General features: G+C 55.2%; 9 protein-coding genes across 9 annotated transcripts; 4 read left to right on the top strand and 5 right to left on the bottom strand.

The window, feature by feature from the left end:
- Positions 1 to 35: 35 nt before the first annotated feature.
- On the bottom strand, positions 36 to 3,987 carry GCG54_00008110 (Mitochondrial division protein 1; the record flags this gene model as incomplete). The annotated part of the gene is made up of 5 exons (XM_045408082.1): positions 36 to 1,367; positions 1,848 to 2,102; positions 2,150 to 3,162; positions 3,211 to 3,820; positions 3,913 to 3,987. 5 exons carry the CDS (start codon positions 3,985 to 3,987, stop codon positions 36 to 38), a joined length of 3,285 nt encoding a protein of 1,094 aa, XP_045265754.1.
- Positions 3,988 to 4,859: 872 nt separating this feature from the next.
- On the top strand, positions 4,860 to 5,830 carry GCG54_00008109 (Chorismate mutase; the record flags this gene model as incomplete). Its single annotated transcript, XM_045408081.1, has 2 exons — positions 4,860 to 5,038; positions 5,101 to 5,830. 2 exons carry the CDS (start codon positions 4,860 to 4,862, stop codon positions 5,828 to 5,830), a joined length of 909 nt encoding a protein of 302 aa, XP_045265753.1.
- Positions 5,831 to 5,882: 52 nt separating this feature from the next.
- On the bottom strand, positions 5,883 to 6,783 carry GCG54_00008108 (Protein BCP1; the record flags this gene model as incomplete). The annotated part of the gene is made up of 2 exons (XM_045408080.1): positions 5,883 to 6,659; positions 6,703 to 6,783. The coding sequence occupies 2 exons, from the start codon at positions 6,781 to 6,783 to the stop codon at positions 5,883 to 5,885; spliced, it is 858 nt and encodes a 285-aa protein (XP_045265752.1).
- Positions 6,784 to 9,094: 2,311 nt separating this feature from the next.
- Positions 9,095 to 10,253, top strand: GCG54_00008107 (uncharacterized protein; the record flags this gene model as incomplete). Its single annotated transcript, XM_045408079.1, has 3 exons — positions 9,095 to 9,278; positions 9,430 to 9,603; positions 9,649 to 10,253. 3 exons carry the CDS (start codon positions 9,095 to 9,097, stop codon positions 10,251 to 10,253), a joined length of 963 nt encoding a protein of 320 aa, XP_045265751.1.
- Positions 10,254 to 10,980: 727 nt separating this feature from the next.
- GCG54_00008106 (UNC93-like protein) lies at positions 10,981 to 12,565 on the bottom strand (the record flags this gene model as incomplete). The annotated part of the gene is made up of 3 exons (XM_045408078.1): positions 10,981 to 12,309; positions 12,358 to 12,397; positions 12,450 to 12,565. The coding sequence occupies 3 exons, from the start codon at positions 12,563 to 12,565 to the stop codon at positions 10,981 to 10,983; spliced, it is 1,485 nt and encodes a 494-aa protein (XP_045265750.1).
- Positions 12,566 to 15,828: 3,263 nt separating this feature from the next.
- On the top strand, positions 15,829 to 16,251 carry GCG54_00008105 (uncharacterized protein; the record flags this gene model as incomplete). Its single annotated transcript, XM_045408077.1, has 1 exon — positions 15,829 to 16,251. One exon carries the CDS (start codon positions 15,829 to 15,831, stop codon positions 16,249 to 16,251), a length of 423 nt encoding a protein of 140 aa, XP_045265749.1.
- Positions 16,252 to 16,367: 116 nt separating this feature from the next.
- On the bottom strand, positions 16,368 to 18,341 carry GCG54_00008104 (uncharacterized protein; the record flags this gene model as incomplete). The annotated part of the gene is made up of 1 exon (XM_045408076.1): positions 16,368 to 18,341. One exon carries the CDS (start codon positions 18,339 to 18,341, stop codon positions 16,368 to 16,370), a length of 1,974 nt encoding a protein of 657 aa, XP_045265748.1.
- A 1,275-nt stretch (positions 18,342 to 19,616) lies between these two features.
- GCG54_00008103 (COP9 signalosome complex subunit 6) lies at positions 19,617 to 20,895 on the top strand (the record flags this gene model as incomplete). The annotated part of the gene is made up of 2 exons (XM_045408075.1): positions 19,617 to 19,893; positions 19,943 to 20,895. 2 exons carry the CDS (start codon positions 19,617 to 19,619, stop codon positions 20,893 to 20,895), a joined length of 1,230 nt encoding a protein of 409 aa, XP_045265747.1.
- A 557-nt stretch (positions 20,896 to 21,452) lies between these two features.
- GCG54_00008102 (Sorbitol dehydrogenase) lies at positions 21,453 to 22,880 on the bottom strand (the record flags this gene model as incomplete). The annotated part of the gene is made up of 2 exons (XM_045408074.1): positions 21,453 to 22,625; positions 22,770 to 22,880. The coding sequence occupies 2 exons, from the start codon at positions 22,878 to 22,880 to the stop codon at positions 21,453 to 21,455; spliced, it is 1,284 nt and encodes a 427-aa protein (XP_045265746.1).
- Between the last annotated feature and the right edge of the window lie 1,463 nt (positions 22,881 to 24,343).

Genomic DNA, 24,343 nt, shown 5'->3' with positions numbered 1-24,343 from the left:
TTTTGAATTTCCACATCAACCAAATCCTCGCCATCTCACCCTTCCGCCTCAACGTGATCCCCGTTCCACCAGAAACTCACACTAAAACTCACACTCAGACTCCTCACATAATGCCACCACCCCATCGGGATATACAACACGTCCCCCTTCTCAAGCACGTAGTCCCAGTGCCGCAGCCCCCGGAACTCCTCCAACTCAATCGCGTCCCTCCCCTCCGCGTCCTCGTCCCACCCCTCCACGGCGCCAACATCAAACCCACTCGTGTTCGACATGTCCACCTCCTCCTCCCCCCGCGGACACAGCGCCTCGGAGTCGTGCGGCGCGTACAGCCGCAGGTACTTGGCCCCGACGACCTGGCAGAGCAGGTTATGGTACCCGTCCGTGTGCAGCGGCGTGATCGTCCCCGGCGGGCCAAACCACGCGTTGACCAGCGGCAGCGCCAGCTCCGGCTTGTCTTTCGAGTGGTCGAGCGGGTGCGGCGGCGGGGCGGTGAAGCAGTGGTCCGGCGTGAGGATGTCGTTCTGCAGGCACGGGAGCTGCGTGAAGAGCTCGTGCTGCGCGAGATACGTCGTCTTCCCCTTCTCCTTCTCGCCGGCAATCCGCCCCAGCAGCTCCTTGAACGGGATGAGCTCCTGCGTCCACCCCTCGTCGACGTAGCTCCGTCCGACCTCGACGGGAACCAGCCGCCGCCCGCCGCACGTCCTGCTCATCAGGTACGCCGGGCTGTCCCACGGCCGGCTTGACAAGGCGGGCCACTCCGTCAGCAGCCCCCTCAGCACCACCGGCTCCGGCCCGAGGTCCCCCGCCGAGTCGAGATACCGCTGGAACCCCGCCATGGACAAGCCCTCCACGACCTCGATCGGCCGCGTCACAGGCGGCGTGAAGACCCTCTCCGTCGGGAACGTCTCCGGCAGCGACGCCGCGGCACCCTGTGTCGGGGCATCGAGGTACGAAAGCAACCTTTCAATAACCCTCCGTCCCCTCCTCCTCCCCGCGCCGCCAGCGAGAATGAGAGCCTTGTCCAGCACCCCGACCAGCTCATCCAGTAACTCTTCCCCCGCCGCATCATCACTCATCTTCTCTGCGCCCGTCGTGACCAGGACGACAAACTTCATCAGGCTCAGCTCCGTGTACAGCACCCGCCAGCAAAACGGCAGCTCCGCGTACACAAAGTCGTAGAACCGCTTATACGTCCTCTCCAGCTCCTCGTCGAGCAGGCGGGTCATCTCCTCCGCTTCTTCGTCAGCAGGCGAATGGGCCAGGGCCAGCGTGCGGCGCGCGAGCTTGCTGTAGCGCGTGAAAAGATCCTCGGTGAGGGCATTGACGCCGTCTGCCTTCAAGGTCTCGTCGTCACCTGCGGCAAAGTCCTCTGGGCGGGAGGACGCCATCCCGAGGGCTAGGTCTGCGCATCCTTTGATGAGGGCGGGGTTGATGAAGGTGTTCATATTTCTGGGGCCGACGACGCCATTCAATAAATAAATGAAAGTTATGATGCCTTTCTCGTTGTGAAAAGTGAGTTTGTGGATGAGACGCAGCGTATGTGTATGAGTGTGTTGGTGGTGAGATGTAACAGGTTTGAGATGCGCCAAGCGGGTCCGTCTGAAGAAGGTGCTGGTGAGCTCGTGCCAGATGGGACGAACTGTCAGCCAACAGCATTACACCCCTCAGCCCATCGACCAAAACATCAAGGAGAATTGGTTACGCAAAAGTCAATTGAAATGCAATTTGTGAGACTTTCGGTCTTACACACTATCAGAAGCTTCGTGAATGCCGTATCTCGTTGTATTGCGTTGATTCGCTCTGTACTGAAAGGGGTTCTGTATACTCTAACATGTCCATACTCCTACAATACCGTCTTGACGGCCCTCGACCAGGTACCCGTCCTTAACACGTACACGTTCTACAACGGCAGGCGTCTTGTTGTCGTCTGCTTCCGCAATGCCGGCGCCGCACTCCCACTGCCGGCCCTCCACCTTATCGTACACTTTCACGACGTCCTCGCCCGCCGCACTGACGATCCTCCTCTCGTCAAACATCATGCTGGTAACTGCGTTGTCGTATGCGTACGCATCGTAGATAGATCCTGTACGAAGATCCCATATCTGGTCTGGTTAGCTGGGTTCTCTTCTGCAATCATGGAAGAACTTACTCTAATGCTTCGGTCCATGCTACCGGTAACGAGATGAACGTCGTCGAATTGCAAGCATGTCACCGGGCCAGTGTGCCCCACCAAGCTTCGGTGGACCTGGCCGCTTCGCAAATCCCATAGACGAACCATGCCATCGGCGGTACCACAGGCCAGAGCTGTCTCAAACACCTGCAAAGCCCCAATAAAGTGAGCCGTCTGCGCGGGCGCTCTACTCGTCTGCCTCCAAGAGCTGTCGCTGCCAAAGTTGGCAGAGGCCTGAGCCGCTGCCCACATGACATCAAGAGTTTGCACGCAACGACCATTTTCAAGATCCCACTGCCGCAGAGTTTTGTCTGCTGAGCCGGACACAAGAATATCGTTTCTGAAGTGAAGGGCCGTGATTTCGTCAACATGTGATTGCAAGGTGTAAAGAGGACAGTCCCTCATGCTTCCCGCAGGAGGCTCAACCGGGCTGTCATCGGGGTTCTCGAATGCGATTCCATCTTCATCATCGTCGAATTGGCTGCCGTGAGGGTCGTAGTGAGCCTTGCTAAGATCCCACAGACGAATTGTAGCGTCCATACCACCGGTCACCAAGAAGTTGTCTTCGACCTGCAGCGTTCTTACGGATGCGGTGTGACCTTCTAGCAAACCGATGCAGCGTCCCGCGTTGAGATCCCAAACCTTTATCGAATCGTCCATAGCCGAGGTAACCATAGTTCCGAAGGGTGCGTCAAAGTCGAGAGCCGTAATAGTGTCCTGGTGGGCGCGAATTTCCCTGATGGCGGTGCCCGGTTCAAAATGCTCGTGCAATATCGGCATAGATTTTCGGCGAACAACCTTTTTCTTCTGTTTTGATGCCGGGGTGTTGGATGCGGACGGTAGCTTCTCGTAGACGGATTGCGACATGAAACCGGACTCATCCTGATCGCCGGCAAGGTCCTCCTCAGTCTTTGTAGGTGTGTTGATAGCAATTGATTCCGCTTCGTCGAAAAGCTCTTGCGCTTCTTCTAATCGAGCTTCGGTGTCCATAACTGTGATGGGTTAGCTGAAGACTGCAAGCCGTCCGCGATTCCACCTACGATCGTGTTCCAGCATTGTCTCTTCCTGCTCCAAATTCGCTAGCCTGTCCAGAATAATCCGTCGCATGCCGTGCAAGTTCGCAATCTTGTTGTCAATGTCACGAATCTCGCTGCTGGCCATGTTCTTGCGAACGCCTAGCATTTCGAGCTCGTGCATCATCGACGCCTTGTCCTTTTTCAGATTTTGCAGCTCCTGGGGTGTGCCGGGGGTATGTGCCGTCTCGTCCAGCAACTTCCTGCCCCTCGAAACCCGCCTCCGGTGCTTCCTGCCCTCTTCCGTCAATTCGGGGAAGCTAGCTTTGAAGCCCTGGAACAGAGAAAAGGAATTGTCGCCCTCGGGAATGTTGGCCAGGAGCTCATCGGGAAGGTACGTCAAAGCGCGGTGCTGGATCTCCGTCTTGGAGAGCTTTGAGCGCACCAAATCGGTCGGGGTGGTCTTCGCCATCGAGAACATGCTGCGCTGGACATTCGGGCGGCGCAGCTGTTTGTGGACCTCGGCAAGGGCGCCATGGTAATGGCCGTGGCCATTGCCACTCTGCTCGGAAAGAGGGCCGATCAAATGGCTCGCGGTGGTGGTGACCTTGCGCCCGAATGCTTCTATGCCACGGGTCTGAGGGGGAATGTTATCAGCACTGGATCAGGCCACGATACCGGCCAAGTCGATGCCGCCGGGGGGTCACGCGAGTGGCAAGCGTGACTTACAGACAGGACCGACTGGTCGTCTCCGGCATCGTCGTTGAAGCCATACTGGTCGTTATCCTTATCCGAGGCGGCCATGCGTACGTATTCTCCGGGTCAATACGCGCGACAATGGTGGCACAAGGGGATGAGGTCGAGGTCGGAGGGAGAGGAGAAATGGTGTAGGTTGCAGAGTTGTGGAAACAGCTCCGGATCGGTGGTGGTTTTCGACAAGGTCAAGTTTTGTTGTCTCGGTCAAGAATCGACTACGTATCCACACACCAGACAAGATCCCGGCAATGACCCGGTTGGGGTCGGTTGTGACCGTCCCAGGCCCAGTTGTGTGTCCCAGTGTGTGTGCGCCCGCGAATGACGAAGGCGCTAAAACCCGAGGAGCTCCCTGCACGTAGCAGGTGCACCTCTCCCGTCTCTGGTGCGGCGTGCCCCCTCAGCTGGACCTGGGCCAGTTCCAAGGCCAGCCAGCAGGTCACCTCAAGGTCGGGTGGACACTCCGACTTCTGGGCGGGCTTCCGACGTGGCTGCCTCCAATCCGCTAAGCTGCTTTTCCATTAGCGACCACAAGGCTCGAAAACACGCTCAAGACGCTGGAGGTAGCATCGCCCGCACTCTGGATGGCCCATGGAGCAGCGTGGATGGTCCGGGCTTTCTTCCAGCGACCGGACGGGACCTCCTGAGCAGTGAACAGCGAGCAGCTGCTGGAATTGACATGTCGCAGGGGGTCCTGATTGGTGCCCGCCGGAAGCGACCCCTGTGCCTGTGCTGCAGGTCCTTTTTCCCGTCAACGAGATTGGCACAGCCTTGTTCGCTCTGAAGGCAGTGCTGGAATGAGATCTTTTTTGTTTTTTTTCTCAGTTGGCACCTTTCCCCTTTTGCGCCGGCGTCATCGGCCTTGGCTCCTCTCCAAGCAAATCTTACCCCAAGATTTTGTGACTCGACGATAACCAGCCCGGATGCGTTTCTCTCACCAGCCAGACCCCCAACCGCCAATTTTGCGCCAGAACAATCCTCACGGCCCGGTCTACAATATCTCTTCTGGTTTCCAGTCAATTGACGACGAGATGGACTCCCTTATCGACTTATCGGACCCCTCCAAGGCGCTGGACCTGTCCCGCATCCGGTACCAGTTGATGTATGTCAACCCAAACTCCCCGACAAACAACATCTACGGCAACAACTGACAATGTAACCCAGCCGCCTCGAGGACACAATCACCTTCCACCTCATCGAACGAGCCCAATTCGCCCTCAACAAGACCATCTACGTTCCCGGCGCATTGGATATCCCCAACAGCGAGCTGAGCTTCATGGACTGGTACCTGCGCGAGCAGGAGAAGCTGCAGTCCATCATCCGCCGCTACGAGTCTCCCGACGAGTACCCCTTCTTCCCGGAGGCCCTCCAGAAGCAGATCCTTAAGCCCCTGCACTACCCGCGCATCCTGCATCCCAACGACGTCAACGTCAACGACAAGATCAAGAAGTTCTATGTGGATACCTTCCTCCCCGCACTCTGCCCCGATTTCGGCCGAGAGGACCGCGGCGAGTCCCAGGAGAATTACGGCTCCTCGGCAACCTGCGATATTGCCTGCCTGCAGGCCCTGTCGCGCAGGATACACTTTGGAAAGTTCGTCGCCGAGTCCAAGTTCCAGTCGGACCCGGAAAAGTACACCGCGCTCATCAAGGCCGAGGACCGCGACGGCATCGGCGCCGCCATCACCAACGCCGCCGTCGAGAAGAAGGTCCTCGAGCGCCTGCGCCTCAAGTGCCTCACCTACGGCACCGACCCGTCCATCGGCGCGGGTCCCGAGAACCAGGCCAAGATTGACGCCGACTCCGTGGTCGCCCTGTACAAGGATTTCGTGATACCCCTGACCAAGGAAGTTGAGGTAGAGTACCTGATGCAAAGACTAGAGCCGGTAGAGTAGACTTTTAAAATGAAATACTCGAAACGATTCATGACTTTTATTTTTATCCCCTCTATTGGCCGGGGTTCATGTACTTCTCTACCGCCTGGACCGCGCCCTCCCACTTGCTCGCCTCGATCAGGATCATGTAACCGTGCGACTTGACGCCCATCTCCTGGAATGCGCGCTTGCTATCCGCGACGGCCTGGTCGTCGTTGGTGTAAGAGAAGGAGCCGTGGGCCGTCGCGTGCTTCACGAAGACCTCGTCCTCAGGATGAAAGTGCCACATCGCGGCGTCCGCCTTGGCCTTCTTGCCCTTCCTCTCCGTCTCGGTCAGTGTTGACTCAATCTCCTGGTACGTCTTGGAGAGGATCAGGTAGTGCGTGAACTCGTATGGCTCCTTGTCCTCGACGGCAGCCTCGATCTCGTCGACGAGCATGCGGTACATCGGTGGGGCGATCTCGGAGGGCATGTTGATGAGTCTCTCGCCGAGAATCAGGCCGACCTGAGCGCCGCCATTGATGAGGTTGGGGATAGGGGCCAGGGCCTCATTTGTCTGCGCCTTCTGAATAAGGTACTTGGCCAGGTCGGCCATTTCGGGCTTCTGGCTGTGCTCCTTAATGTTGAGCGCCGTGATGAGAGCGTAGGCGTCGTTCTCCTTGCTGTCGACCTTGACGGTTGAGCCGATGGTGGGTTGCGACAGTATCAGGTCAGCGAGACCAGAGATGTTGAAGAGCGTCGCATCGACGTCGAGGAGTTGGCGCAACAGGGTCTTGGTGCCGTGGAAGTCGACCTCGGGGTCGAAGTTGAACCACTCAAAATCGACGTTGACGACATCGAAGTCCTGGTTCTGTGAGCCTTAAATCAGGGAGAACCGATGAGATCGCTCTCACCTCATCGTCGGACGAATCCTCGTCCATTCTGTCGGCGACATCGTCGGCGGGCTTTTCCTCTCTTTCTCTCTTCTTGCCCATTTTGAAAGTCTGTGGTCAATTACTCAATGTCGGGATATTTGACTTGGTGTACCTGAAGCCACGGTCTGAGACTTGTCGCAAATGTGTACCTTGAGCTGGATGAGTCTGAGAACGTCACTGGCACCCATATGGCCAGACCTGGTCGGTGAAGATGAAATTTTTGGTGGGGGTGCCCCTCACTAAGCCCTTTTGGGGTGATAAGCTCCCATGTCCTTATCGATAAGCTCTACTGAACTTTCTCGAGATGGTAATACGACGTCTGAAGGTGACCGGTTCGTGATACTACGTGCCCGTTGAATTTTCAAAAGTTTGACTCACTATACGCATTTTCTGTCTATGCGTGTATGCTTATTCTCGCGGTGGCTTCGCGTGAACCTGTCTGCAAAATGTGGATTCGTTTGCTCGAACAACTAGGCGCCAGTTATTAATAAGTCACTTCCATACTCATCTTCAGCTGGCGGGCTTCGGGAGGCTTAGCTGCCAAGATGCTGCATGGCCACTATGTTTACTGCAGGCTGCACATTCTTGTCTCGAAATCAGCCAATCTTCGTAGATATCTGACTTGCAAGATCAAAACTGCGCAGACGCGTAATCCATTGACGCGCAAGACGCTTGCTTTGCGGGCCTGATGCCTTCGCCGTATTTAAAAGACCAGCAACAGCCGGACAGTTGGTTCCCTTGTGTCTACTCTTCATTCTTGCTTGCTCCCCTTTCAACCGACTCGTTAACCTATCTTACGCATGATTTCAGGCAATTGAAGTTCAAGACGAAACTTTTGTGGTTTTGAATGGATCCCAGCGATTTTCGAAGCAATTCCGGCGGTTTTCGATCGCTTGCCACCGGAGTAGAACGGCACTTCGAGGCTACGGTACCCGATTTTCATGCTCGTATCATGGATCCTGCCAGAGATTCAACTTTTTCAGACGACTCTAGAGGATCTCCCCTGAGCCGGTCTACCTCCAGCTGGCGCGGCAAGAGGAACGAAGCCATGGGGGTAGTTCACGGCCTAGTAGACCGCTGTCGGCCGCGGAGAACTAGAAGCCCTTTTCTCAGCATTCAGCCATGTAGCGCCCCGGTCCAAGACGCAGGTGGGAGATTGAGAAGGCAAAAAGATCGCATCAAAGATTATATGTCGTCTTTTCTCGGACCTGACGAGGCGCAGCTTCAACGGCAGACTTCACGGCCTGAGACTCGATGTCTAGAGGGTTTACATTCGCCGTTGGGAGGGAGTCCGATATCCACGCCTATTCCTCTGTCAGGGTCTCAGTCAGAAGGGAACTCTCCGTTCGCTTCCTCAGACTTTTCTTACTACACTAACCTGTCTCCGCCTGTTCCTCGGTTTTGGTCTCAGTCAGAAAGGAATGGCTCGTTGGCTTCCTCGGGCTTTTCCAACTTTACTGACCTATCTCCGCCGTCCCTCTCCAGGACTATCGACACTTGGGACACGGCATCTTCGTTCCCCGAAGTCGGCGATACTACCTTGTCCCAAAGCATATCACAGCATCAGTCTGACGCCATCGACTTCCCGCTCCCCCTTGTACACGACATTGCCACCGAAAGATTCATTCTCCCTTCACCAGTCAAAGACATCCAGAAAACCGGGAAAGCGCATGACGCAGACGCAGGTAGAGGAGCCAATGCTCAAGATGTGAGTCGACCGAGTGATCTCAAAAGTCTTTGCTCCGAACAAGAGCTGACGGTCACAAGCAGAAGGTTCTGGTGGAATCCAAACCGTTGATCACCCAACCGCAGCGTTCCGAGGTTTCGCGGACGGGTGCAAACTCAGAGTTGCAGCTTAATCCCCCCAATACCTCCGAAAACGTTTCATACTCTGGGGCACCATCAAGCTCAGCAAAGAGCCCCGAAGAACATGGCGTATCAGTTGCTGAAGCTTGTGGCTCCTCCAAGACTCCGGAAACGACTTCAACACCAATGAACCAAAAGTTTCTCCCTGGTACCAACAGAGGCTTTCTGAGTGAACCCCCACAATCAGAGGCTGCTTCAACTTCGGATTACCATGAAAGCTCTGACAGTATGTTTGAGTCGGGATCTTCATCAGGCTCTTCATCGAGCTCTTCATCGGATGAGAGTGGCTCGATTTGCATGGAAAGATCAAAACGGATACTTGTCGAACGTTTGATGCAGTATTTCTATTTTGCGGTGTCCCCAAGCCTACCATTTCCGCCAATCGACCGTATCCCTGACGACTACAGCCAAAGCAACTGGAGGCCAACTTCAAGACGAATATCGGATGGCACTACTTCCTCCAATTCAAGCTCTTTCGGCAGAACAGATAGCAAAAGACATCCAGATGCACTGGATGACGAGCCATCAGGAGGCGGCGATGGCCAGAAAAGAGCCCGCTTGGAAACATCTGAACATGAGGAAACGGCGAGGCTTGCGTGTCCCTACTTCAAGAAGACCCCGCAACGGTATTGCACTTCAAAGTGGCGATCGTGTCCCGGTCCAGGTTGGAACACCGTTCACCGCGTTAAGTAAGCATTTCCTTCTTATGACGATCGGTATGGTTAGACTAACACTAGCCCAGGGAACACATCTACAGATGCCACGCCTTGCCCATCACCTGCCCACGCTGCCATGGACAATTTGAGAACATTTCACTTCGAGACAGCCATCTTATCGCAGATGAGAGATGCGAAATCAAGGACCAGCCACAACTTGAAGGTTTTAACTCGACCCAAGAGAAGCTGCTGCGAAAGCGTAGTAAGAGAACCAAGCATCTCACTGAAGCGGACAAATGGCGGGATGTGTATCTCATCTTGTTCCCCGATACTGGCCCAGAGGACATACCAAGCCCTTGTAAGTTTGCCCGCTCTTGCGTCAGTTCTTAGGCTAACGTGATAGATCTTGACTTTGGAGGCAACGCAAGCACTAGGGAAGCAGAATCCGCTTTCGATCGGTATGAGAGATACTTGCGGCGGGAGCTACCTAGAAGAGTTCGACAAGAGCTGGAAATTCGGATCGATCAGGCCCTCGAACCGCTGGAAGAGAACCTGAAAAGTCAAATCGTTGACATTGTCAGGGACGCTCAGCTGGCGCTGTTCCAAAGCTTCGTGTCTGAGCCTACCAACTCAACCATGAGAATCGAACAAGGCCACGATGAAGATCCCACGACTTTAGTGGCAGGAACGGCATCTTCATCTACTGACAACCATTTGGTGTTTGGTGGCCAGCTCGAAGCACTAAGGCCTCCGCCCTACGTGGAGGAAGAACTGGTCGACTTCAATGGTCTACTGTTTGGCCTGCCAGATGGACAATCATTCCAAGAGCAGCCGGTAGCTGATGATTTCTTCGGGACGATTAACTTTGGCGGCAATACGATATCCGTTCAACACAACACGGCAATGGATTTTCGAGCCTTTCCATTGAGCGATGACGAGTCAGCGTACGTATCGATGTCTCTATCATCCGGGTCACGTTTCGAGGTGGACGGCATGGACAAACAATAAGGCGTTGCAAGCGGTGTGTCCTATTCTGAAACGTATAAATACCATTTATCTTTGCATTTTTCATTAGATATTGAATACCCTGGTTTCTGTCTACCATGTTCAGTACGAAGTCCGATGGCGACTTGAAGACTTCAATTGGCAGCTCGCTAGATGGTCCACCTGATTGATGGTCCATCTGGAAACTATGTTAAGGAGTGTTTGCTTGAAGTCTGCACGAGAGGACTAAAACATCATTCAGCGTCTGGTTTGTATCACAATTTATCCAAGATGTCAGAGCCAGGAATGCTGGAAACTGGCAACAGAGGATGATCATGTAGTTAAGATTGCCGCGGGAATTGCGGTTGCCGCTGCTGGAGCGTCTGCTGCGGCTGTTGTGGCCGACAACACTGCGCCAGAAGGAGAGAAGACACGAGGTTTGGATGTTGAAATAAGCAATGACTCGGTGCCGCCGATTTCTAGTATACTGCAGCCTACGACCTACGAATTCAGAACTACGATACGGCCTCTGATCTAAAGCGTCGGGATATTTCTCAATTACACCGTCTACGTTCCTATTGACGCTGACAGCACTAACGGGCTACCAAAAGGTGACCTATAAATAGTGTAGCTAATTCTCAAGTTGCGTCACGAGATGTACTCATAATCTCGCAACCCGTTTAATATTATGGACAGTTGTCTCCGCTGTGATTTTGCCTCATGGCTCGTCTTCTTCGTTGAGTGGCTGTATTCATGAATCCTCGACCATCTTCTCCTCTGCCTTCTCCTGAGGAACCTCCCCACCGGCCTCCTCGAGAACACTCGTGCTCTTGGTGACCGTCAACACAGTCGGCAACGCCAGAATCAGAGATCCGATGCTCAACCCCCAGTTCATGGCGAGCTGCGTCATGGCACTCGCATTCTGGGCATTAATCCTCCACGCCATCGCCCCTCCAGCTGCTTGAAACGCCTTGTACGCACCGACGAGAACAGCAGCTCGACCTGGGGAGTTGGATTGCGTTCCCATAAGCCAGTAGCAGTAGGACTGCCACAGAGAATCGTAAGCGCCGTAGAAGATATAGAGGAAGATCGGTCCAGTAGAGAGGGAGCCCTGCGTGTAGTCGATATCCTGGATAAGACCCTGGGCGTGACGAGCATCCTGCCATTTCTGGAAAGCGTATCCACCACCCCAGATCGCCATACCAGTGACGAACAACAAAACCCAGCCGAGTCTAGCACGTCCGGGACGCTCAAGCATAGGCAGATCGAGAAGAACACCAATGACAAGCCCACCAACCATCTGCGCGAACCAGTACAGCGCTCCGTTCAGCGACCTGGTCCTGATATTGAACGTCATACCGTTCACATCATTCTGCTGGTAGGAGTAGAACACGTTGGCGCAGAAAAACAGCGGCAGCATGCACAGCACCCTCCAATTACACAGCGTCGCCACAGACATCTCCAACATGCCCTTCAAGCTCTGCTTCTCCGTCTCGGTGGCGGCATGCAGCTGCGCCAGGCGGATGCGCTTCGGCGAGCAGATGAAGAGCCCCAGGACCCAGCCGACGAGCATTATGGTCATCAGCGCAATGTACGTGGCGTCGTTGACAGTGCCTGTCGTGGAGTGGAAGTTGAGGCCGAAGGCGGCGAGGGAGCCGACGCCGCCGCCGAGGTTGAAGATGATCCAGAAGACGGCGATGGCGCGGCCCTTTTGGGATTCGTGGACGTAGGTCGTCATGATGGCGCCTTGAACGATCCAGATGAAGGAGGAGCCGATGCCGAGAACCGCACCGGCGGCGATGACGAAGGCGCCGTTTGCGTTGTCTGGGATGGTCAGCGGGTGTTGAGGGGTTCGGGAAGTAGCTGGCTTACGGTTGAAGCTGAGGAGACTTCCGCTGTACAAGGCGTAGGTCCAGCCGCCCATCAGGAAGCAGATCTTGGGACCGACAAAGGAGAAGATGGGACCAACGATGAAGAGGGCGGCTACTGCGGTGGTCGAGAGGAGAGCAACGTTGGCGTTGGCGGCGACGGTCGAGTCGACTTGGCCCGAGCCTCCCAGGCCTGAGAGCGCATTGAACATCTACACAATCAGCATATACGCCTCTCAATGCCTGTTGTTAAGACTTACGCCTGGCATGCAGAAGCAGATGAAGCTAATGAGGAGGATCCTGCAGCACAAATTAGGGCTGGTCAAGGATGACTTGATTGCTGCCAACTCACTGTGTCCATGGATGGGAGTAGAGTCTCATCAGAGCTGATGATTCCTTGTTTTCGACATCATCATTGCTCTCGACTTCGTGTGGCGTCGCCACGGAAACTTGGTCTTCGCCGCTCATGTTGTTGAATCTCCTTCACTGAAATCGACTGATCGAGTCCTTGTCAGGGAACGCAATCGCCGGCGCGTGAGAGAAGGTAGATAAATGCTCAAGAGATCACCGCAACGCTCCAACAGTCATTCTCAAACATCAACTCCAAGACAGATAGACAGATGGCACGAAACAGCAACGTTGAAGTCGGAATTGACGTTCCACGGTCCACCCCTATCTCTCTCGACAGCAGAGTTTCCCTCGGGAGAACACGCGACCACCACCAACCACTAACCACCCGGCCCCCTTTTTTCTTACACCATTCAGCACGGTCACAGCGGGGAAAATCTTTCTCAGCAGCAGCAGAGATAAGCTGCGGGTGCGTTCGTGTTTTTCTCCGCACAATCCGATCTTCAACCAGGGATCTGTGCGGGTGAGCTGAGGTCCCAATTCGCCTTCATGATTCGTCGGGCACCCAGCCATTGATCCCGGGAAACTGGGTCTACCCCGTCGAGCGGTGCCACCCGCTGCAAGGGACGAGCGCAGTTTCCGGTGGGAATGGGCGCGAGAAAAAAACACCAAAGGAGGGAGGGTCCCTGAAGTTGAGGCTCCGCACGGTGCCCGGTGTTGCATGCCGCTTTGCTCACCGATGGAACGTGACATTGAGGCTTGGTGGTGGTGGTGGTAACGACATGACGTCCGTCGTCAAGTGTGCCGTTGACGACTGCGAATGTGTGGTTGCTTTTGCTTGAGAGTTGTTGACTCCGCAATGAATTGCCTTGATTGAGTTGGTAGAGATAATTGGAGTGGTCGTTGACACCTTACAACATGAGACGGTCCCGTCGGTGGCGTTACCGGATCAACCATTGAGGCGCTCCGACTTTGACATCACGGAGCAAGATAGGAACATACTGTTATTGCAATGCCTCCGCGCAAGACTCAAGAAATATAAGGTACTCAATTAGAAGATTATCACTCGCTTATGCAACCCCCAGATTGCAAGGCGAAAGAAAGCAGGCTCATTACATCAGCGCTGAGCGCTCCTGCCTTCTAGGTTACTTACACAAAAGTGGGGCATCGCGACAACTCTCACATCAACCACCAAAACATATCACGAAAGCTCGCGACGCAGGCCTCATTTTTTCAACTGAGCCGCCACGCGAAAAAGACACATTCAAAAGATCGAAAGAAGAAAAAAAACTATTCAACGCTCATTGTGTTACTTGGTAACACAACCCGCGCCACCCGAGTTTGCCGAACCACAGGATAATGAGGACTCGAACGGTGGTACTTGTGATCCTCATATGCGGATAAGGGGAAGAGGGAAGTGTTCCGCTTTGACCAACTGAGCCAAGTGGCTCGCATCAATGCTGAACCTGTGGTGATGGAGAAGCTGTCCTTTTTCGAATAAGTAGCTCTGGGCTCTCACTTGGGAGGCCTGGGGCCGTGATGGGTGAAAAGATCCGTCAAGGTTGGCGGGTGTTGGCCTGAGGGGAAGACAACAAAGGTGAATCTGAGTTGGGATGAAAAGGTCCTCACCGAGGTGTGGAAGGTGCGGTTCGCGGTGGGTGGGTCCAGGCATCAGTTTTCTCAGGTTGATTTTTCCATTGGGAAAGTGCGGGCCTTCTGGGTCGGTTGTCTGCGGTCTCCAAAAGATAAGAGATGTCGAGAACGGGAAATCCAATGTCTGGTGGCCGGAGAAGAGGAAGAGGATCGTTGCGATTTCGCGATGACTTCAGGGGAACGTGCCGCGTATTAAGGAGACATTTTATTTGAATGACTACCTTATGTTATGGGAACGTTACCTTGGGCCCGAATGATAGTGTGAGTGGACACATACTCAGGTCGATCGGGTTAAACCCTACAGCCATGACTCTGCTACCCCGTGGGGACAACAACGTCGCACTTAGAGCACTCCACTCCTGATACTTCCAAACCAAGCACTTGGTAAGGTATCATGAACAGAATCGTGTCAAAAGAGACGTAGCCAACAGAGAAGAAGAAACATTACCCCGGACTTCGGCCCCGTTCCAGAAAGACACGGCGCGGATGACCAGCAGGAAAACCCACTCCCGTCCCCTCGGACCCGGCAACGACAGCCGACCACGAGCCGGATCCGGATGTTTACCATTGCCAAAACGGTTACATATATTGTTTGAATGACATTGGAATGACATGGTCACATCTCAATACGGGCTGCAGAAAACAGCACTTCCAAGCGAGCAGACTCCTCACTTAGCACCACTCAACAGATCATCGCCGCTACACCTGCATCGCCCGTCATCACACCTTCCAACCTGCACCAAAGGCCGATCTCCTTAGACTCACTCCCCGCCGTTTGAAACCGCAAGGACCAAAAACGGTGAGTTCTGACTTCATTCCGCCCCGGATGCATGCCGTCCGACACGCGGCTTGCCCATGCTACATTCCTCGCTCGCTATCAGACAGCGAGACAGCCCATACCTCGCACCTTGCGTCCAACGGCTTTCCGCACGTGGGATGCCCGCTGCGGGAAGAAGAATGACAACATCGGGCCCTCAAGGGGGGTGTGACAATCACCTTGCATTTGGCGACGAGCATTCCTGAAACCGTCGAGGCCAGCTTCACCAACCTGTTCTTACATACTATTTTGCCATTGCGGCCGCTGAGGTCAATATGTGTTCTGCCGCTTCGTATGCGCCAGGCGGCCCGGCGGCTCTAGAGCCGGAGCCGTTCTCTGTTCTGCTGCTCCAACAGCCCGATTGGTGGGCAAATTCGACAACAGCTCTTCGGCAAGACTTCCCATTCGTCGATAAGCAAGAGCCTGTCAAGCATCCTATCTCCCCGTCAGGATCGTCGGGAGAGCGATGTGCGGACGGGTATACACGAATCGAGACGATGTGGCTTCTCTTTTCGAATCACCATCTGTAGCAGACGGGGGGCAGTACTGGATCGAGATACAGTCGGAAGCATTGTCCATAGATCAGCTTCATGGAATAGAAGTCTCGATCATTTCCAAGGACAATGAACACACTGGCCGTTGACGAACAATGCGGATGAGTCGCAGCCGAACAAAGAGCGCCGTTACAAGATTGACGGTTCCAACTATGGAACATATCGATGAGACAAGAACAACGTCGCCAATACCGCCCAGAAACATCTTGAACGAGAATGAAATAAAGACAGGATGCCATTCATAAATAGGCACCGTCTCGAAATGCAGAAGAGTCAGTATCGCAGGTATACAACCCTCTCAATCACGCACAAGGCGAAAAAGGCTGCTCGGTAAGTATTCCACACTGCAAACGGACACAATGTGCGAGGGAACAGAAACCACAATGTCCTGCGGTCACACCCTCCGTTCCCGCCTCCGAGACTGCGGCAAGGGGGCCGACTGCAAAGGCGAGCTCTGGCAGCCCGCCTTCATCGACGACAGCTGCGCCGCGTGCCACCGGCCCATGCACCTCCGCGAAAACCGCGCTCTGCACGAGGCTGAACATGCTATCCTGATGGCTGACTATCGCCGGGCGAAGAACGATGGTAACGGCGAGGAAATGCTGCGTCTGCACCGCGCTATGATTGCGCATACCCGTCTATCGCGGCTGCGGAACTTCACTGTAAGCTTGACGCGCGAAGAGCCGCTTGGCGATGTCAAGTGGCCCGAACCAGAGGGAGAAACCGGCAATAATGCACAAAATGATGGTGCTGGCGGCTTGGAATCAAGTAGCAGAAGCTGAATGAATTGCGGACTGGGTATAGATACAAAAGTCACAAAACCGCCGAATGAAGAATCAGAAACGCCTTGCTCCCTTTTGATGCCATGTCTTGACGCTCCGTACTCACAGTATCCCCGTTACCAAGGCCCGGTGAACTGGTTGTTGAACATACCTAGTCGTACGTCGCTTGGCCCCATAAACTGCGCCATCTCCCATGCCGATGGCATGTAAGGACTCTGACCCATGGCGTCCTGCTTTGACTGGTTCGCGCTGGCCTGCGCCTGCGCGTCCTTCTTCGCCTGGTTGAACTCCTTGACGCGTGCCGTGCCCAGCTTGCCGGCCCTCCTCTTGTCAGTGTTGCACCGCAGCAGCGGGACCTGAATGACCGCTCCGAAGATGTCTCTGACTTTTTGCTCTGGCTGGTTGTGCCGTTTCGCCACCTCTTCGAAGGGGAACACCTTCAGACAGGTGTCGGCGATGTCGACAATGATGTGTTTGGTGGTAAGCTGCGGCGGGTCCGTTGCCTTTGGGGCGGCGGATTTACCCGTGTTTGCGGGTATGGGTGTTTGCAGGTAAGGATTCCTCTGTCCGGAAGAGAAGGTCGGAGCGACCGGCTGTGTTGACGTGGGCGCCATGGGAAGCATGTGCCCGGCTGGCTGCTGGGCTGGAATGCCGTGGGAATATTGTTGTTGCGGGAGAGCGAAAGTGCCGTTTGGGCCCGCCATCATTGACTGTTGCAGCAGCGGGCCGTACATGGCGCCAGCCATCGGGTTGGCGTAGGGGTTGATGCCGAGCATATGTGGCCAGTGTTGCTGGATTGTGGAAGATGGCATGGAAGTTTGCGCTGCTCCTAGAACATTGGCGGTCGAAGGCATCGCGGCTGCGGCAGTCAGGTTTGCTGCCTGAGCTGCCTGGCTCGCTGCTTGTTGCCGCAACCTCGCCTCTAAACATTGCCGACAAGGTCCTTTGGCTCCTGACGCAGGACGATCGCCACAGGAGCCAGCTTGAGTCGTGCCATGGGCGGAAGCATGCGCCGGGGTATGAGCTGGAATTTGGGAAAGAGATGCGACCGGACTAGGGTGAGGAGTGTGATGGTGAGCGTGGGTGTGGATATGAGGCTGCACTTGTGTTGTTGCGGTCGTGTTTGGTGTCTTCGCTGGGCTTTGGCCTCTCTGGAAATCCAACGCGGGAACAATTGATACTGGTTTGGGGTCAGCTTGAGCACAAGGTTGGCTATGAGTGACTGTTGTCGCCACGGTTTTCGTCGTGACCTGCTGCTGTCCATTCGTGGCATCTGTCATTGAAGCAGCATCGGGCTCAGGGATGAAGTCAACAGCGCCAGCCAGAATTGAATCGACGGTGCGTGTGTCCTTTGCAGTCTCAGTTGGCATATGCATTTCCGAGTTTGGTTGGGTCGGCGTACCTTCCGCTCTCACTGTTGGCGGTTGAGAGCCCATACGGGCCGGGCTGTTAGTCGGGTGAGCCGATCCGGGAAGGCCAGCACTGTTCACCACCGCTCCACCACCACCACTCAGCCCATTCGTGGGCCCTGGCGTCGGACCGTGATGCTCGTCGAGCCGGAGCATAGACGGTTGAACATGCTCCGGTAGCGTCTTGGGTGAGACCGGCGGAGAGCACTGTGGACCAGATGACGGCGCGGTCCAGAATGACTCTAAGTACTGTGATCTCTCCGGAATCGGGACTGAGCAACCTCTCGTCGGGTCTATGTCCATCGCGTGTGATGTTGACGACGGATCAACCATGCCGGTGCTGCCTCGTCGCTCCGGTTGTGACTGCACTGCAGTGACTGCTGCATGCTTGGGAGGCTCGGGTGGCTGGTGGTTGGGGGCGGGAACCGGTTGATTATCCGCGGGGGGCGGTGAGTGTGTTATGGTTGGTATGGTTGGAGGTGGCATGATGGGTCGATAGCCGTCAAGCCTCCTCTTCTTGACCGGATTGGAAGACACAAACTGGACATCATCGTCTTCCCTCTTGGCTGGCACGACTGGCTGAGCAGCAGGGGCGGGTGGTGGCGGCGGCGGCGGTGGAAAGACTTGAGGAAACATTGGAGGAAACATCACGCCTTGATGGTGGTAGTAGGTGCCGTCCATCCTGAAGAGAAATGAGAGAATTGGTGTCTTCAGAATGCGGGTGCGGGAACGGATGCAACATTGATGAGACGGAGGGATGCGGGTAGTTTAGTTGATAAGAATGGCCAAGCATCCATATTTGAACCCTGTCCCGAACAGCTACAGCTCTGACAGAGTGTGATGAGTACGCATGTTGGAATGACGGGGCCCAGCACGGTTAGCATTAATTAGCAGGCCATGAACAGCAAAGAGAGAAGGCAAGAGAAGAGTGCTGGCATGTTGCACGGTTTGTCTTTCAACTCTTGTCTTTGGCGGACAGCCGGACGCTAGCCCGGTAATAAAAGGGAGTATTCACACCAGCTCTGCGTACTGTGACAAGCACCTTGAATCGATGCCACTTTTTTTTGGGTGGCCCTCAGCGTGCAGATTGCCACCTGGGCGGTGGGTAGGGAAGCAGCATCAGGTGGGTGAATGGGCCCCTAGCTGTGCAGGAATACTTTGCCAGCTCGCCTCAGATAAAAGGTGCCTTTTTGGCTGTTGTTGTTGTTGTTGCCGCCGCTGCTGCTCTCTGATTGTCTGTAAAACTGCAAAGGTTGATGCTGAGAGCATTGAAAATGGTGAATGCATCCTTGTGCAGCACCAGACACACCCCCATGTCGTTTTGGCTAACCGAAGACCCCGAGTTTGAAGGGGCTGACTGTGCACATTAAGGGCCACTGGAGCTGGAAGGGGGAAAGCGATGGAACATCGAGATGAATCCACTTGGTTCAGTTGAGAGAGGTATTCAGGGAAGATGATGGCTGCAGACGGAAGTGCGACCGAGAGTCGATAACGTCGCCCAACACTGTCTATGTCCTGAGTGATGTGAGGGATGCAACATCCCTCCAAAGGCACAGCATTGAGCAATGAATGGAGCACTGTGTGTGAGGTTGGAAGCATGCGACCCACAGTAGCTTCCAGAGCTGATGTAATTGGTCAGAATGCGCAGCCAATGACTGCAAAGGTGGCTTGACCGTTTGCCTCAGCCTCATGGTCAGCCTCAACTGTCTTTCAAGGTTGGGGCCGGTAGCTCCTGCCTACCTTGACTCCCCACATCGCGGGGCACCTTCCATTGACACCCGTGGACGCAAGCTACCTACAACCTTTCGAACTCAAACAGCAATTTCGGCAACCGGATCTTTACATCACCTCTCGAGAACTATCGACGACCCCTACCGCCACATTTACAGATTTCGCATGTTCGCGACACCACAATAGCAACACAACATCACGGCGACGGGCAGATCCCCGCCCAGCATGGCCTCTCCCACCGAGAACCCGCTCATGTCGAGCCAGAAGTCCTCAGAGCTCCAGGCAGTCCTCCACCCCCTCGTTCTCCTCACGATATCCGACTACATCACACGCCATACTCTGCGCTCCCAAGAAGGCCCCATCGTCGGCGCCCTCCTGGGTCAACAGAACGGCCGCGAGGTCACGATCGAGCATGCCTTCGAATGTCACCTTAAGCAAGTGCCAGAGGTCGACGGCGGCTACCTGCTAGATGCCGACCGCTTCGGCCGAAGATTAGAGCAGAGTATGTCTGGTTTGATATTCTGAGATTGCCACTGCTGACTCCCTCCTAGTGAAGCTTGTCCACAAAGACCGCGGCCTCGACCTTGTTGGCTGGTACACCCTCCTCCCCTCCACCGGCCCGACCCCGACCATCCTCCCCATTCACAACCAAGTGCTCGCCGATTTCAACGAGTCCGCCCTTATTCTTGGCTTCCACCCACAGGAGGCTCTTTCTACCACAGTTGGTGGCAAGCTGCCTATGACGATTCTGGAATCAAACTACGAGGTCGACGACGCCTCCAAGGCTGCCAACGATGGCGAGGACAAAAAGATGGAGGACGGCGACTCCAACAAGCTCAAGCTCCGCTTCCGTGAGCTTCCATACACTGTCGAGACGGGCGAGGCCGAGATGATCTCCATGGACCATGTCGCCCGTGGCGCCGGCAACGCCACCGCCATCGAGGCACCCAAGGAATCCAAGCCCAAGGTCCAGCTCGTCGAATCAGGAGGCAAGCGTCGTGTCGTAGTGCCCGAGAGCGCTGACCAGGATATTGATGGTGCGCTTTCTCCTGAAGAGGAAGAGATGATTGCCTCCCTTACGGCGAAGGCCAACGCTGTCAAGATGCTTCAGGGCCGTATCCGACTTATCACATCTTACCTCGAGCGCCTACCCTCCGAATACCTTCCGGGCGTGGAGCAGCAGGAGCCAGTAGGTGAACACACGACGCCCTCACACACCATCCTGCGCCAGATCCAAGCTCTTGTCAACCGTCTGGAGCTCGTCGTCCCATCTGACGTCGAGAACTTTGAGAAGGAGGTTCTCTGCGAGGAGAATGACGTCGCCATCGTCTCGCGCCTTAACGACCTGATGCAAAGCATCAGCGGCATGCGTGATCTGGGCAAGAAGTTTGGCGTTCTGGAGGTAGCCAAGAATAGGGATCGCAGGGCTGCTGACTTTACCACAGCTTACTCCGTAGGCTCGTCCGGGTACAATGTTTCTGGTGTGGGCGACGTCTTCATGTAGGCCGGGAGGAAGTCACAGGCAAAAGAAACGGATGGACAGAAGCTTGCTCCGCCCGGACAGAAGGATTAATTCATTGAGAGGCGTTCCGGGGGTAATGTAGACATGATGATACGCGCAGGGGTCCATATCAAGCCCCGACGAATAAACACCATACTTCTCACGCTTTTGCTTCCCTATTTGACTACTTTTTTGTGGAAGTGTCTCGCCCTGGCACTCCTCTATCTCATTTCACGACATACAGTTGCTTGATTGGTGTGTAATGCTTCAAACAAACTGCATTGTACTATCCCCATTTACCTAGGATTATTTTCCATTTTGTGTCCCATCCAGCCTGAACCACTTGAAAAATCTATGACCAACACTTATCTCCACTCCACTCACCCCTGGGCCTCCAATCCACAATCTGGCTCGAATCGAACGACGTCGTTTTGAAGAGAAAAAAGTAAGCAGACATGTCTATCTTGGTATCAATCATTCATATTCATGGCCGTAAACTTGAAGCACGGTCTGCATTCTCAGCCGAACAAAACAGTAGCTTCACCCTTCCCTGTACATCTTCAGGCCTCGATGACGACCTTCAAGACGAGGTTGCCTTCATCATCGCATGTTCTGCTGGCCAGCTCAAACGCCTTGGAGGCATTTTCAAGGCCCTTGAACTTGTGTGTGACCATGTCGTCGAGACGGGGAAGGCCGCCGTTGCCCTTGGCGCAAAGCAGCCGGACACCGGTGGGATAGGTGTTGGCGTAGCGGAATATCCCAAGGATGTCGATTTCCCTCAAGTGCGCGACGGACAGCGGGAGGGTCTGCACCGGAGTGCCCATGCCCACCATGACGACCTTGCCGCCGGGTCTCGTGGCGTAGAGACTGGTGTGCATGCAGACCTCCTTGCCGGTGCACTCGAACGTGACATCGACGCCGTCGTCCTCTGCGTCCATCTCCAGTTCCTCGGGCACCTTGGTGAGAGCGAGGATGTCGACGGCCAAGGCTTTGGCGCCGTCGAATTTGCCCTGGACGCTTTGGACTGAGAAGATGCTGGCGGGCGTCATGACGCCAGGGTCTGCGGGGGTCGAGGTTCCGGAGTTGTTGTTGTAACAAGAGCCGGGTGCCGGGACGACGTAGCCGTGGGTAGCAAAGCCCTTGGAAATGGCGTAGTTGACGCGGCCGGCATCAACATCGGTAATGGTGACCTGAGCACAGCCAGCTTGACGGGCCATGGCCGCGGTCAAGAGGCCGACTGTGCCAGCCCCAATGACGAGAGCTGTCGATCCAGGCTCAGGCGTGGCTCTGTTGACGGCGTGGATGGCGACGGAAAGGGGCTCCAGGAGAGCAGCCGCCTCGTAGGACACGTGGTCGGGGATCTTGTGGCACCAAGCCGCGGGGTGGTTGATTCTCTCTTGCAACGTGCCTTGGTAGTGAGGAACACTCTTGGCGCTGGACCTGAACTTCATCTTCTTGCAGAGGTTGTACCGGCCCTTGCGGCAGATGGTGCACTGTCCACAAGGGACGCCGACTTCGAGAGCAACACGATCGCCGAGCTTGAAGCCGGTGACGAGGGGCCCGATGGCGACGACCTCGCCAGAGGACTCGTGGCCGAGAGAGAGCGGGTGGCAGGCGCAGAGGTCTCCATTGGCGAATTTCTTGTAGTAGCTGACGTCGGAGCCGCAGATGCCGGTTCTCTTGACAGAGATCTGCAGCTCACCGGCGCCTGGCTCTTCAATGGTTCTCTTCTCCTAGACATGTCGTTAGATTTAACGTCTCGAGGCGGGGCGAGAGAGAGGACGACAGGCGTAGGGATGCGACGGGATCAACGTGGGGTCATGTGTAACATGCCCACGTTCTCCACGTCACAATACCGAGAGAAGGAGTGAACATACCAATCGCAGATCTCGCGGACCATGCAAGACAGACGCAGTGACGGAGGAAGATTTGGACTTGTAGACGGGTAGTTGCATTGGTGCCGCCTCGCCTGTTGCGACTGGAGCCATCTTGAAGGTAGATGACGCTTGCGGCGTGGGGTGAAGCGTGGGATGTTGGTCTGATGATGGGTTAGGGTGGTGAAGGGGCTTGGCCCAACTGCCTATTAGGGAGGGCTAGTACAGTGGGATTGGCCCAGGTACCGACTGAGGGGCGCTGTCGATGGAGATGCTGAGGATAGCGAGGCACGGCCCTGGGATTCCAGAGGGGACCGGCGTGGGATGTCTCAAGGACTGATAGGTTGACTTTTTGGGGGTCTCCGTGGCTGGGGTAGCAGGACTAGGAAGCCGTAGAGGATGTGGCAGGGTCTCCTCGTAGGATGGGAAATGTGAGAACCAAATTAAAGAGACGAGACCATGTGGCAACCAAGGGGGGTTAGATCTTGATCACTTTATAAAACAAAGTGATGGCGGGAAGAAGGGTGCGAGTTTACGATAGAGAGCAGGAAAACTTTGGCCCGTAACCACCCTCCCTTAAGTAGCTGTGCTGGTGAGCGCGGCTCCAGACGTCTTTGATGGTGAATAATGCTCATGGTGGTGTCAATCAGTGATTAGCAAGTTGTCAGGGGTTTTTGGGTAAAGGAGGAGACGGAGGAGACCTTGAGCCTTGGGCAGATCGAAACGGGGTCTTGACGAGCAGCACAGCCAAGTCCACCCAACCAAACACCGCCCAGTTATCAGAGCCAAGCTAAGAACTTCTTCGTAAATGTAATTTCGGGAAATCATATGCAAGAGACAGCTGGCTATGGGGCCGCCTCAGCCCGTGCCAGGACAGCCCTTGGCTGGTATCGGCCTGGGATGCAACGAGAAGAGATGAAGGGGACGACAACGTGTGAGAAGCACACAGTAGTGTGGACGGTACATGAGGCAAGCCGGCAGGGGGATGGGAGGCGGGACGGCGTGAAGGTGGCCGCATTTGGGCAGCATTGTTGAAGCTGGGCAAGCAAGCAGGCGTGAGGGCATGGTTGGAGGTGATGGACTGATGGACATGCTTGAAGAGGAGGTCGGACGGAAGTAACTTTCTCGTCTCTTGCGGTGAATGGGGACGTCCCGCTGAACCATTCCGAAACTCTCCAGATATGGCATGGATGGACTGCCCCGCGAAGCAGACTAGCGGCTGTTGATACCTGGGATGGTCTGGATGGCATCAGTGCGGTGACAGTTGTCGGCATGCATGGCATCCAACAACTCTGCGAGCCACATGCACGATCCCCTGTTTGAAGCTTTCGCAGCCCGCGATGACGAGCTACGTCTCCCTCGGGGTTCCTTGTCGATGGATTGGGTGAACATCCAAGTAGCAAATTGCAGGAAAATTCGTTTCCCATTGTCTCAAGGCGTGTTCAAAAGGCGAAGGCAGCATGCATGTGCTAGGGCTTGAGGGAGAGGTGGGCAGCAAAGGTACGGCCGGTGAGGTACCCGGGAGGGAGGGCCCGAAAGAGCATGGAAGAGCCGGGATCATGAGGGTGGTGGGAGGG

The sequence above is a fragment of the Colletotrichum gloeosporioides genome, assembly GCF_011800055.1.
Source record: "Colletotrichum gloeosporioides strain Lc1 chromosome Unknown consensus_35, whole genome shotgun sequence".
In the NCBI taxonomy this organism is placed as follows: domain Eukaryota; kingdom Fungi; phylum Ascomycota; class Sordariomycetes; order Glomerellales; family Glomerellaceae; genus Colletotrichum; species Colletotrichum gloeosporioides.
The sequence above is the reverse complement of the archived record's forward strand: the minus strand, read 5'-3'. Positions and strand labels throughout refer to the sequence as shown.